General features: G+C 45.5%; 1 protein-coding gene across 6 annotated transcripts in view; it reads left to right on the top strand.

The window, feature by feature from the left end:
- Window positions 1–14,095, top strand: part of IGSF9B (immunoglobulin superfamily member 9B) — a 53,475-nt gene extending 39,380 nt beyond the window's left edge. For 3 of the 6 annotated variants that reach the window (XM_079102103.1, XM_079102102.1, XM_079102105.1), the window contains 2 exons: window positions 4,929–5,050; window positions 7,913–14,095. In XM_079102103.1, coding sequence (XP_078958229.1) covers window positions 4,929–5,050; window positions 7,913–8,121 — 331 coding nt within the window. In that variant the 3' untranslated portion in view covers window positions 8,122–14,095. Of the gene's footprint in view, window positions 1–4,928; window positions 5,051–7,912 lie in introns of those variants that run through there. The other 3 variants (XR_013757555.1, XR_013757556.1, XR_013757557.1) reach the window with 2 other exon arrangements.
- The last annotated feature ends 239 nt before the right edge of the window (window positions 14,096–14,334 follow it).

Below are 14,334 nucleotides of genomic sequence, written 5' to 3'. Positions count from 1 at the left end.
GATGTCCTGTCACTGTTGTGGCAAACCCAGAAACCAGGGGCAGCGATGAGGGACTTGCTCCTCTCCTGGGGTGGCCAGCATCTCCTGCCTAGGAGAATGAGATCCTCCCACATCCTCCGAGTTAGACCTTCATGGTGCTGGGCAACAGGAGCCTCTGCTCGCTCTCCTGCTTGCTGAGAGCCTCCCTGGGGCGCAGTTGCTGCTGGGGCCATGGGGAGATGGCAGGCTCCTCCCTAGACGCTGTCTTCATGCTGCGCCTTTGCATGTGTGCCCACTCGGTCTTGCTTGGAGAAGTTGTGACGCCTCTTGTCTACGTTCGTTCTCTCTGTTTCTTTCCCCTTCAATTTCTCTCCTATTCCTTCTTTGCACGCTTGTCGTTGTCTCCCCTGCCTCTCCTCTTTTCTTTCTCCCCTTTTTCTCCTCTTCCCAACTCCCATCTCAACATGTGGAGTTGTATTGTGTGGACCTGTCCTTGTGTGAATTGCTAGGGGCTGAGCTGTTCACTCAGTTCCCATCTGATGCTGGTAGCACCCCTGCGCTCACATCTTTACCTAACCCTCTTCCCCCCTAATACCTGTGGTGACCTCATTGATGCAGGGGGGTTGGAAGTCTTTTATAGGTGAACTTAGGAGGTAACTCCCATTTGCCTACCAGCCTCTCCTGAGTTTTGAGGTTCTGAGGCAGAGACTTGGTCTGTACCCTGACCCCACTGAGAAGCACCGTCTTGGAATCAGGCTGGGTTGGGGCTGACCTGAACATGCCTGGCTGTCTGTGGGAACTTGGAGAATGGTCATAATGTGTACATGAGTGGATTTCCTCTGCCTCCCACCCACAGTATCTCACTGGGCAAGTGGAGTTTGTGTTCACACAGTGAAGAAGAGGAGGAGGAAGCTGCTCTTTAAGCCACTGCTTCTGCCTGTTGACTGGGTGGGGTAGCTGGGAACTGTGTTGTAATGGTCAGCTCATAGGGCATTGAGGGAAGGAAGTGTCCAGATAGATTTTGACTTTTTCGTCCTGAAATTTGCCTGTTTTGAACCTGACTGCCTTGTTCCTTCGCTATCTTACTTAAGCAAAGAGCCAAGCAACTAAGACCTATTGTGCTAAATAAGCATAATTGGGGTTTTGTGTGCATCTTTTTTTGGGGGCGGGGAGAAGAGGGAGGGACATATTAAAATAAAACCCTAGCAATTTTTGGTAGTTCTGAACTTCAGTAAACACCACTGGGTCAGTAACTGAGATATATGGAAAATGGGAGACCCGAAAACCCCATAGACTTTGAGGCTCATTTTTCAGTGGTATTCTTACTTCCTAGGAGGAGAATGCCAGAGTTTGCAGCATTCCTGCATGTTTGGAAGGATTTAGGCTGATGGGAAGGAAAACAGGGACCTTAGCTTCTTGTAGAGCCCAAAGTTAGGTTCTGTTGTAACAGGGCCTTTTACAGGTCAAGTGCAGGTTGACTACATAGCTTTATTCCAGGGTTATTCCAGGGTTAAGAAGGAGTTGACTAACTCTAGCTTCCTGTCCAAGATATCTGCACCAGAGACTCCAAAACCAGAAAGGTAACGGTTGAGATTGATATTAATAGGGGACATGATCACCCTTGCTAAAAAGGGAGGTATTTTGATTGCCGAGGGCTTCATGCTATTGGTAAAGTCTGTTGGAACACATTTCTTGTGCCTTTTTTGTATAATTTACCATAAATAAACCCATTTCGCCTGTCCCCTTTCCTTCCATCTGTCCTGCTAGACACTTTTATTTTTTCCTTCCGGCATTAGGCTAGTGTCCGGATGCACCTAGGAGACTTCTGTCAGGCTGCACTGAGTCAGGAGCTAGAGCAGGTGGGCAGCAGGTGTCCTGGAAGGACTGGAGTCTGGCTGTTTCTCAAGGGAAGATTTCCTTCTCCTTATCACTGGATCATTACTGTTTTGGAATTTTTACCTTGAAGGCATAACTTTAGCCAGTTTTTCTCCATCTCCAGTCTGTCTTAACCCTAGCTCTGATACTAAGGCAGAGCACACTGGTGACTAGCAACTAGAACATTTACAGGGAAGAGTTATTTCTCAAGTGTGGCATGGAAGCAGTGTTTTTCTTTCATTGGAGCTTCTGTACCTGTTTTTATGGGGAAGAAATTTGAAGAATAATTTATTCAAATACTATACTAATGAATCTTGACTATTTCGGGACACTGGATTATTAGGTAAATTGCTTAATCTCTCTAAACTTCAGTTTCTCCATCTGAAATGTGAAGTTATTGCTTAGGTTGTTGAAAAGGTTAAAGACAATTATTATAGACAACATAGAAGAGTGCCTGGCATGGTAAGTGGTAAACAAATGCAGTGTGGCAAAAATGCTAATAGTAATAATATATTGATTGTAAGCATAACATCCCTCCTAGAAGTTTCACCTGGCTTGAAGAATCCATAGGAATTTTCAGGGGTGCCCTGTACCAACTTCTTACATAGTTTGTATCCTGACCTCACTGAGCAGGACTGGCTTGTGGTCAGGCTGGGTTGCTGCTGAGCTGTCTGCTGGGTGCATGGAGTGGATGCACTCACTTTTTCCCTGGTCAGAGTAGGTACGTGAGGGATTTCCTCTGCCTCCCATCTACAGTATCTCAGCAGGCAGGTGAAGTTTGTGTTCAGGTGGTGAAGAAGAGGAGGAAACTGCTCTTTATTTTGAGACAGGCTTTCTCCAAATGGCCCAGACTGGCTTTGAACTTGTGATCCTCCTGCCTCAGCCTCCAGAGTAGCTGGGATTACAGGTGGATACGATTGTGCCTGGCCAGGAACTGCTCTTTATACCACTGCTTCTGCCTGTTGACTTGTGTGTGTGTGTTGAGGGGGAGGGGGTAACTAAAACTTGTCTAACTGTGGCTTACTCAGGAGTATGTTGGAGAATACTGTTCTTGCCTGTGTTGTGCCTCTTCAGATTGTATATTCCTTAACTTGTATAGTCTTTCTGAAGAAACTGCCCAAGACCAGGATATGGAGATAACTGAACAGGTGGATTCACATCACATCTTTGATTTTCCTTTTAGGCAGCATGAAGAAGCCTTGGTCAAGGCTGAGAAGGGGATGAGGACATTCCCCCAGCCTCGGGGCAGGCAGGTTCCCTCCTGCCCTAGTCATCCAAATTCCCTTCCAGCTGCTACTATAGTAGAAGATCTCTGTGGGTAGACTCAGGGGTTTGTAGAAAGGGAATAAGTGGGGCATTGATCTAGAGGGACTTGGGAAAAGACCTGACTTGATGTGAGTCGGACTACTATTTCATGAGATGCATGTGTACCTGGGTGCCCACATGTGGCACCGTGTGGGCTGCTGCTTAGCACTACTGTCAGGAAGCTGTGGGGAGTCAAGAAGTTGTCTCTGACTTGAACTTTGAGGGAGCTTCTTGATACTTCTTATGCTAAAAGACTTCAGAATGGTGACATCCATCAAAGAAAATGGAGGCCACTTCATTGCCAGTTACTGCGGCAGAGACCAGAGTCTGTAAGTTTCCTCTTCCCTGGTGCTCATAGAAACATCTGATGTTGGGCGGATGGGTTTGTAGTCTTTTCATACCTCTCTCATTGTTTTTCTTTTCTTCCTTTTTTCCTTTTTAACCTCAGATGGCTTGCAGACCTTTGGGGACTTCTTTGGCCCTCCCAGCATTATCTGTCTTTTGATCAGGATTTATGAAAAACATGATTGTGATGGAGAGGGGGAGGGAGATGTGAAGATTGAGGAGGGGAAGAATGTGAGTCACCTCTGCCGCCGCCATGTCCTAGAATGTCTCTACTTCCTTGCTTGTGCTAATAACAGTGCTGGGGAAGAAAGAGCCCCCTGTCTCTTTTTCCCCCTTTATTTCACAGGCTCCAGGCTGGCTTCCTTTGAGAAGAAATAACATTGATTAATATGTCTTGATAAACATACCTTCCAGATTTTCTTTAGTTATGACTCTTGAAAATTCTCTCTAGTATGCACAGATAGTCACACACTGCTCTCCTCTCAGTCCACTTGGGTTCCCTTGATTACCTGGACTGCGCAGGCTCTGGTTAAACAGTTGCCTGTGTCTTCGCTGTGTAGTTAGTCCATCAGGTAAATAACAAAATCCACCTCCCTCCACCAACTAAGGTGAAGAGAGACCTACATACATGGTTCCCCCCTCCCAACCTCAGTGTCTTTATTAAATCTTAAAATGTAGAATCCATAGGATACTTATTATAGACAGCAAGGGCTTTGTGAGGCTTCAGATTTGAATACCCTGTCATAACCTACTTCCACCATCTTCTGTTCTCTTATAAGACAAAGGAAATCAGCCTAATCTGCAGGGTCAGCCAGATACCCCTGCTGAAAATATTGTTCTGTGATCATTATTTGTTGCTATTTGCTGCAAGATTCAACTAGAATCTCGCAGACAGAGGGGAAGCTGCCCAGTGCCCAGTGGGTTTTATGGAGCCTCCATCACACTGGGCATTGGGCTTCTCATTTTGCCCTTTCCTTTTCTGGAGATGGAGGACAGTCAATTGGAATTAGAGTTGCTCACCTTTGGCTTTCACCTTTTACTTTTCAGCTTAGGGTCTTGATTGTGATGATTTCTAGGAAGTGCAGGTGTTGAACCCACTTTTACTCTAACACTCGTCCCAGCCTGAGTCATGTGTGATGGGGCTTACTATTAAAGTTTCTCTTTCCATTTTCTAGGGTCTTCTGATTTCTCTACAGATTGTTTTCCACCTGAGATAGGCCACCTGGTGCTGAAACTTTCTCCTGGGTTTTCTCCCTTCCAGGAGCAATAGGAAGGCAGGTGTCAAGGAACCATTGTGGACACCTTGGACTCCATAGCCCTGGGCTCTATCCTTCTATGGGCCAGCTCTTTGGCTTTCTTCCAGCCCTCTTCCAAAGCTCCCTCATCCAGGAGCTGACCTGTGCTTGTCTAATTATCCCTTGCAGAACACTTCCACCTGCGTCCGGGAATGCTGCTGTACCTGAGAGGCTGGAGGCTCTGAAATACCAACGGATAAAGAAGCCCAAAAAGTCATCGAAGGGCTCTTCGAAGTCAAAGAAACGATCCGGTAAATGGTGGGAAGCATCTGCTCCTCTCTTTCCACCTTGCTTTCCCATTGTCATGATGCTTGTCAGTTGGGTCCAGGATTCCAACTGTGGGTTTTCTCTAGAATCAAATTCATTAGCTTCTCTTGTTCTTGCTTTCTTTTTTTTTTTTTTTTTTAAATTTTAATACTTCTTTTTAAAAATCTTTATTTATTTATTTGTTTATTTTTATGTGGTGCTGAAGATTAAACCCAGTGCTTCACACATGCTAGGCAAGCACTCTACCACCAAGCTATAGCACCAGCCCTCTTGGTTTCCTTTTAAACATTCATTTTCAAGTAATACACAGATGTGATTTTCATATATAAAATGAGAATGATAAGATTCAAATCTGGCTGCCTCCCTCACTCAATTAATTTCCTCCCACCTAGGGAACCATCACTCTCAATAGTATGTACGTCTGCCGAGCAGTTTCTGTGCATGTAGATTTTGAAAATATATCAAATTGTTTTAATGTGTTTTTTAATGACATAAATAGTATCATATTTTTTTTTTTCCATTTTGCAGCATACTGTGAGAATGCACCTATATCCTTATGTATTTTTCCTTTATCATTTCAAGTTTTCTAGCTGAACAAAGGAGTAATGGTGCTTAAGTTACATGTGGCATGGACCAGCCTCTACAGATTGATCAAACTTTTCTCAGTTACATAGAGTAAAATCTCATGTAAAGGGCACCTCCATTGAAATATGTCCAATGTTTATCCAACAGTAATAGGTAGCTTTTCTAAAATAGCACAAAAATAACTCAGTCCTCCTTCCAAAAATTCCTTGAGATTTAGCAAAACAGTCTTTCTACCAATGGTTAAGAATGTTGTTGTCAAGGGAGAATGCTCAATAGTTTATTTGCAGACCTTTGATAACTACTATAGAGCAACTTCCTTTATAGATAAGATTATAGAAAAGCATTACACAAAAGTGAAGCCACCTGAATTGTTGGGAGATGGTGATTGATGATCTATCCTTTAGCCTTTGGGTGATGCTGGTCCTATCAGTTTACAGATGCGCATACTGAGGTTGAAAAAAAGAAAATGAATTTTTAGGGTCTGGTTGAGAAATTGGAATCCAGAGCTGAATTTGTGATCTGTTTAAGCCCATTTTTATTTAAGACCCATCTCTTTGTGTGTGTGTGTGTGTGTGTGTGTGTGTGTGTGTGTGTGTGTGTAGTCAAGTGTCACCTGATAGGGCATATTCTAAGAAATGCATCATGAGGCAATTTTGTCATTGTGTAAACATTACCAAGTGTGCTTAAACTAAAACTGGGATGGCTAGGACATCACTAGGCAGTATCTTAAGGGACCATCATTGTAAATGTGGTTCACCATTGGCCAAAATGTTATGTGGTACATAACTGTTAAGTTATAATAAGCAAAATTTATTTGCTTATTGCAAAATAAGCCTTGTCAGATTCTCTCTTGGTCTGATGATGGTGGTCCTGGTACCTACTCTATGTTGACAACTCTCAATTGTCTGTCCTTAGCCCAGGTCTCATTTCTGAACTCAAGTTTTGTATTCCCAGTTGACTGTTGAACATGCAATTGGATGTTTTAGAAGCCTTTGTAAGGTCCCAAATAGGGTTATTGATTTTCCTTTCCTAATCAGCTCCTTCTCACTTCTTCCTCAGTTTAGTAAATGGCATTGCTTTCTACCTGTATTCTTTTTTTGCTCTCATGGTTTATACCCAATTCATTTGGTAAGGTCTGTCGGCTCAACCTTTATAATGTATCCTGAACCTGGCCAGTGTGTGCTGTCTCCACTGTTAAGCTTGCAGTCCGCATCCCCCTCCTCTCCTGCCTTGACTGTTGCAGTACCTTGGAGCTGGCCCTCCTGTCCCATCCCAACTCCTTCAACAGAGTGTTCTGCACATAGCAACCAGAGCAAGCTTTAGAGGACAGAACAGTTTTCTCTTTTTCAATGGTATGTGGGTACGCACATGCACACACCTGCTTCTGGTTAAAACCTGCCAGAAAACTCCCCCTTGCAATCAGAACAGACTTCAGTCTCCTTCAACACCCCTGCCAGTCTTCCTGGACTGTGGAACATGCCACATTTGCTCTTAACTCAGGACTTTTGCACTGGCTGTTCCTAGTAATGGAATAATTTCCCTTTAGATCTGTGGAAGTCTTATAATTAAAGACAATTCAAGTGTTAAGCCTTCAGGGAGCAGAAGCAGTGCCTCAGTTGTTTGTTATCACATGAGTGCTTTATCTTTCATTGTTGCACTTGTGGCATCTGAAAATTCTATTTCTCTTTCTCCCAACCCCCATACTGAAGTACAATCCTATAGAAAGCAAGCCGTTCCCATTGCTTCTCCAGATTGGCCATGAGGTGGAGGAGTGGCCCTGGCAGTAAAGGAAGGGTCCAGGTCTGAATCTATTGCAGATGATTAAAATCTATGTAATGTCCATCACTGTTTGGGGTGGATGAGAAAAATGTATTGAGTCCCAGCCCATTCTTAGAAGCCTTGATTCCTGGTTCCTCTAATATACCTGGTACCCCGTAGACACTGCTAAAGAAATATTTGTAGATTGATTCATGAGATCTATGCATTTATAGAAGGAAAAATCGTATCCATCCTACTCCTTTGACTCTCATTAGAACAAGGGGAGCAGGGTCAAATTGATTGTTGCCTTAGCAGTAAAGGAGGTGGTTTCTCTTTAGTTCAGTCTCATCTCTCGTATACTCAGAGGATTCACCCTTTGTTTCACTGTTAGAAACTCAGCATATATGTCCTGGCCCGTGCCAAAGGTGAGTGTGTGGGGCTGCATTCTTCCTTTTCACCTCCTTTCTCTTCTCTTTGTTTCTTTTCTATTTTCTTCTCTTTAGACGGTTCTGCCTCCCAGGCTCAGCAGCTTCCCAACTCTCAGGTTCTGTGGCCCGACGAAGCTGTCTGCCTCCGAAAGAAGAAGAGACACTCTCGTCCTGACCCTTTTGCCCGGCTCTCAGACTTGTGCCACCGCCAGCTTCCAGAAGACCAGACAGCAATCCTCAACAGTGTGGATCATGATGACCCAGGCCATGCCACTCTGCTATGACTCCACACCACTCTAAGTGTCCCAGGGCAGGGTGCTGGGCTGTGGGGGCAGGGAGGGACATCATGTGGGGCCTCATCCTCCTCTGTCCACCACGGCATGGCTCAGACCTTTGTCCTGTGTACCCTCTCTCCTGCCAGAGTTGGAGTCTTCCCTCAGATCCTGGCCAGCTGGCCTTGTCCACAGGAGAGAGGGCTGGGGCCGATCTTTTGCCTGTGGGTCAGGGAGCAAGTTGGGGACAGGAAGACATCTGTCTCCATCCACTTCTCCCTTGATTTTTCTCACCTCTTCAATGTCTTTGAAAGTGAAGAAGAGGAAAGCAATGGCTTTTACTGCTCTCTGCTTCTGTTTTAGTTTTTCAAGTCCCAGGAGATGGCTAGACTTCCATCCCATCTTTCAAATTCCACATATATATAGATATAGATACAAATGCACATGTATGTAGTTGGTGGGTTTCTCTATGTGTATATATATGTACATTGAAGCAAAGTGCTGTTTCTTTCTGTGGTCAATGAAGGAAGGAGGAGGGCAGTGGACAGCTGGGGTTTATGAGCAGGGTTGGCTGCGAGCTGGCTGGGCACCCTCATGTCTATCTCGGGGGATTATTCTTGCTGAAACAGGATTCATGCCTCTCAGCTGAATTCGCCATTGTTCTCTTTAACTTGTCCCAACCAGAGCAGAAATGGGGCCCTGCCATGATTGCCAGCTGCCTGCTTTGTGGGTTTAGCAAACCATTACCACTGAACTAAACACAAACCTTTCTTCCTTGGTTGCCAGGTGAAGTAAGTGTGACCAGGCAGAGGGTCAGACTGGCATCTTTCTACCTTCCACAGTTTGGCCCATATGACAGAAGTAGAAGCTACTTTGCAATGGAACTGACAGGCAGGCCCTGGTGCACAAACCTGAGCTCACATGATCATGCATCAACTGTTCCTTTTGGTCCAGCCAGGGCCAGGAGCCCTGTGGCCTAAGGTTTTCCCATTCTGGGGTCACCTGTGCTGAGCACCAAGCTGCCATAGCTCTATTTATATCACTCTCCAGCTCTGCGCTCTCTGGAGTGTTGCTCCATGGTGGCTGATTGGCTCCTCCTTTCCTATTGTGGGAGCTAATTATCCAGATTGATTAATTGCCACTTGTACAGAGTTGCCTGCAGCTTCTTTGCACACTTGCAACTTGTTGCCTGCCGTCTCTGCTTTGCCTTGAGGGTCCCCCTTCTCCCTGGGGACCCAAAGTCTGGTAGCATGTCCTGAGGATGCCTCAGATGGCTGTGTTCTGGGGTACTCTTTTCCAAGTACTCTTGAATAGAGCTTTCTGAGACAGGAATGGAGGTGAAACAGGCAGCAGGCAGGGGTGTGGGCCTTGATCTTTCCTCTGCCAAAATCTTGTCCTAGTTCAAACTAGCACCCAGAAACATTTGTGAGGCCATCTTCCTACTCAGATATCTCTCTCTCTTCCCATAAGATAACGGTGCTGCCCAATAGAGCAGTCCAAGGATGGGGCAGAGAGTGGAACTGTTCTCATTCTCTCCTCTTCTTGTGTAGGAGGCTACCCTTCTGGCCTGGCCTAGAATAATGGAAAGTGCTAGGATCCTTGAAGTATTTCCTTCTTGGTGCTGCTGTCTTAGTGGGTTTGGGGACATCCACTTCTCCCCCAGTGACCTGCTATTACATTGGCCACGTCAAAGCACTAGGAGGCTTCTGCTTGTCTCATTGCAGTTGCCAGTGGCTCAGCCCAATGACCTAGGCAAGATGTGATCTCTGAGGGCTGGGAAGCCGGTCCTTTGTTGGAGCTTCCATCTTGGGGGATGGGCTTCGCCTTTGCCAGCCAGGCCTTGGTGCTTCCTACTCTTTCCTAGTGAGCTGGGAACCAACCCTTGAGGCTCTGCCATGTGACCTACACCACCACAGTTCATTTATGGATATGCACCCTTGGTGTGGAACCTGGACCTTCAGCTGATGCACTCTGTGAGGCATTGGAATCCACTTGACCACTGGACAGCTCTAGCAAACTGGAAAAGTAGAGTTGTGTGCCTCTTTGTTTTCTTTTCAGAGGTGGTGCTCCCACTGCCTCCGTGCCACAGTGGGCTGCTCACTGGAGCTCCTCTCCCAGGGGGGATGGGGAGCAGGCCTACCCGAAATATCAGTTTGGAATGTTGGGACTTACAGCAGGTAGCCTTTGTCTCACTGGGGCTGGCCAGACAGGTCCTGCGATAGTATGTGATTGCCATACATCAGGTCTGAAGGACTTTGGGATAAATTTGGCCAACTGTTATGAGCACCCTCCTGGGATTTCTAGTCCCTGAGGCCATCTGGGTCTTGAGGTTAGAAAAGAAGAGGAGAAGTTGATGTGGAAGGTTTTGCTTTAGGATGTCATACAGGGCCAAGAGCCAAACCTTGTGAGCTGAGGTATCTCTGCCTACAGCTCACTTTCCAGAGGTCCTGTACTAACAAAGGTGCTGACTCCCTTCTTTTCTTGCCTCTACCAGTGCCCCTTACCTCAGCATATCAGACCAAATGGTGGGAGCTGTGTTTTCCTCTGGCCACTAGGTGGCAGCTCTGTGGTGATGTCCTCAGGACAAGGAAGGGACCCAAGGTCTACCTATTCCTCTGTGGCCTTGGACTATTCTCCTCCTAATGGGGGCTTCCTTCTTGTGACAGTGCCCTTGGAGGCCATCAGCCTTCCTGCATTCCTGGGAGCTATTTCAGTCCTTACTTTAAGGACTGCAAAGGAAATTGACAAAATAGGATCCCCTCTGTCCATGAGTGGATGGTCAAGGTTTCACATAATGTGCTGGGTATGGGCACATGTGTAACAGTTCAGTTGGGAACATGTGGATGTTGGGGTGTTTCCACTTTGGGGAACCAATGTCCTTTGCACTCTGCCTTTGAACATAGCAACGACCACTCTTAAGTTTTCTAGTACTTTCACTTTCTACTCTGTGGGAGATCACATGTCTTCCAAACTTCCCCCTTTAGGATCTGGTAGCCTTGCAGTAGAAGTAACCCGGATAAAAACCTATTCCTGTAGCTCAGATTTTTGTCTGCCTCTTTCTTCTGCATCTTGATTGGAAACAGTAGCTGTTTCAGCATTAGATGATCCACAGAGAAGGAAGAGGATAAAGTGGGTCTCTAAGGGACCTGAGAGACTGCAATTGTTTAGGGAAAGATGAGCAATAAGAAGGAGAAGGTGGATTCTGTTTCTTGATTTGCTGGTTGACCACCAGTGGCTTCATGGTTTTGAGTGGAGTCCTGGTGTAGATTGTCAATGTGGGCCCAGCAACTGGGAGTGGACCCTGCCTGTTGGCCAACCTATCTCCATAACAACTTTCCTTGAGATACTGGGGGTAGGAGAGGCCTTCTCAGATTCTATTTCTCAATAGGAAGGATGCCTTTATTCCAAAGGGCTGAAAGGGTCTGCACCCTCCTGTGAGGAAGGGTCTGGGTCACATGATCATGTCCCTGGGGGAAGGATTCAGCAGGGGTGGAGAGGGGTAAGTACTTGTTGAGCTTTTTCCATGTACTCTCTCTTTATTTTTGATTTGTGATCTAAAATATTTGGGTTGAACAGATTTCAGTCATTTGTTCCCATGCCCTTTTCATGCGTAAGACACTGGGTAAGGTTCATATGTGGAATTTCCTTTTTTTTTTTTTTTTCCTAGCAAACTGTAGCTTCAGGAGAGAAACAAACATCATGGAGCATCAGGGCATCTTTGCCACTGCCCAGAATTTGAATCTGTGGCTGGGACTGTTTCTTCCAGTTTTGTTAGCAGAAGCCTTTTGGGGTATGGGGGTGGGCTAAGGGAAGAATTGTAGATAAGTACATTTTATTCATATATAGAAAACCCTAGGAAAAGAAAAGCTAATGGTTAATCTTGGGCTTGCTTTGCTTGCATGTAAAGGAGCTTTGGGGGGCATTGCAGGGATTTGTGGGGAGCAATAGAAAGAAGTCAAAGGGCAGAGATGAGCAGGAACATAGGGTAGCTCCTGGATGCTCTCAGTGGGAACCATGAGCATTGCCAGTAGTGCTACTTGGCCCAGTCCTACCTTTTGTGTCTTCTCCAAAATAAAGTCAAAGCAAACTCCAGTAAGATGGAGACTCAGAGCCCCACATGACTGCATTTGTGGAGGACTTGGGAGGTATCCTGATGGCCAGTTCTACACTTAAGTGTGGTAACTGTTGGGACAGGGGTGCTCCAGGAGGGGTAGTTAGAGAGGTGGAGCATGAAAAGCTCTGATCCTTTGCCAGATATATGTGAGGCTGGAAGGAAACAGTGTTGGATCAGTTTTGAAGTAGGAAGCAGGGATCCAGGGGTAGGATTGTAAGCCCCAAAGAAGGGGACATCAAGCCTTACCATTCTCTTTGGGGCATGTGATAACTTAGTTAAAAATAATAGAGTTGTGTACACATTTCAAGAACAAACAGTGCCTGCCTGGTGAGGGATAGGCTGAGTGGTGGCAGCGAAGAGCCTGTGAGGCAAAGGTTAGTGGGGGAGTGGGAGTTAGCCACCGAGAACAGATTGTGGGTGGCAGCTGGCGCACAGGCTCAGACTGGATCTTCCTCTTAGCTGGACTTACTTGCTTCTTCCAGAATTAGTCTCTAACACTAAGTGCCCATGTGTGAACATCTTCACCATCTACTTCAGCTTTATCTGTTTGTTTTTGGGGTTCCTCAGGTCCAAAGTTGGGAGACTTACATGAAATGCTCATTCTATCACCATCTCTTGGTCAGCAGAGAAGGAAGGATCCTTCTTAAGAGCTTTGTGTATTTGCTCTCATAAGAAGGGCCAGTTCCTCCTCATCCATTATTAAAAATATTCACAAGACTTTGGAGGTGGTGGTAGAAGAGGAATGGAGCCTGGTATCTATATTTGTCATCCCTTTTTCTTGAGGTATGGGAGATGTCTTCAGGCCATGAAGCTACATAGTGACTTCATGCCTAGAGGTTTGTCTTCACTTTTTCTTTTGATAAGTTAAAAAGTCACTAGTCTGACTGAGGTAAGCAGATGAAAGCATTTCACTTTGTGATCAGAGACCAGCCACTTTTCCCTCCTCCTTAATGTCTCCAACTCTGCTTCCTTGGATCAAGAGGCAGAATCTAAGCTCTCTTCTTTAGAAGAAATCCATAAACCAAGGATCAAAACCCAGATTGAACTTTAGCACTTATACCAACTTAGAGTTTAGATAGGGGTGTGTCTTACCAGCCCTCCCTCTGACTGATAGTGAATCTGCACAGGTCCAGAGCCTTATTTCTGGACCCCTGTCTATACTTTCAAATAAATCTTTCAGGAGCAAATAAAACATCCCACCAGATGTTTTGTGCATTGCTTTGCTCAGAAGGTAATTTTCTCATGATCTTGTTTTAAGTTGATTGAAAAATTCCCAATCAATTAAGCCTGAACCAAAGCAATCCATAGGCCCTAAGAGTTTCTGTGTAGGATAAGGAAAATTAAGCATTATTGCAAATATTATAAATGGCTGACCATGGCTTAGGGGAAGAAGAGTCAGGATATTTTGATTGTTAAGTACTTTGGTAGAACAGCAACTGGTCATTGAAATCAAATGGGCATCCTCTTCTATAGTGGGTCAGTAGGAGTAGTTGGGATTCTGAAGAGAGCTGATAACATAGTTGTCTGCTTTCAACCACTGACTGGGAAAGCTAGATTGAGAAATTCAACCTTAGTGGTATAATTTCTCAGCTCCCATTCCTGGTCTTCTGGTTGTCTATCTTCCTCTTCCCACTAAATGGTGACATGAATGACTGTCTAGCCTGTTTTTCTTCAGGGTCTTGAAGAAATATGCCCCACCAATCTCATCTCCCCCTTGTTCTGGGTTCCTTGGATTAATTTTAGGAACTAGGGCAAGTTCTCCCTCTTGTGTACTTGTGTACCTCTTGTACACATCAGTTAGGTTCCCTTTCCTTCTTCCCCCACTACTATAGGGCTCCAGGGATCTTGAACTTGTGCATGGTTTATGATAGGGAGGTGTTTGGGTGGGGAAGGGAATCGGGGAGGGTGCAGGGGTTGGGCTGGGGAGGGGAATTTGCATTTGCAGCCTTAGAAATACTGCAAGCATGCTTTTGGGCACCCCTTGGGGTTTTCACATAAGTAGATGGTAGGGGCAAATGCCTTATGCTTCTCATTTTGGTGATGAGGGCACAAGGGTGTTTTGCTTCTTTTTGACTTAGGGACTTATGAAACCTTACATCTGGTGTAGAGGA

This window comes from Sciurus vulgaris (assembly GCF_902686455.1).
Source record: "Sciurus vulgaris genome assembly, chromosome: 11".
In the NCBI taxonomy this organism is placed as follows: Eukaryota; Metazoa; Chordata; class Mammalia; order Rodentia; family Sciuridae; genus Sciurus; species Sciurus vulgaris.
The sequence above is the reverse complement of the archived record's forward strand: the minus strand, read 5'-3'. Positions and strand labels throughout refer to the sequence as shown.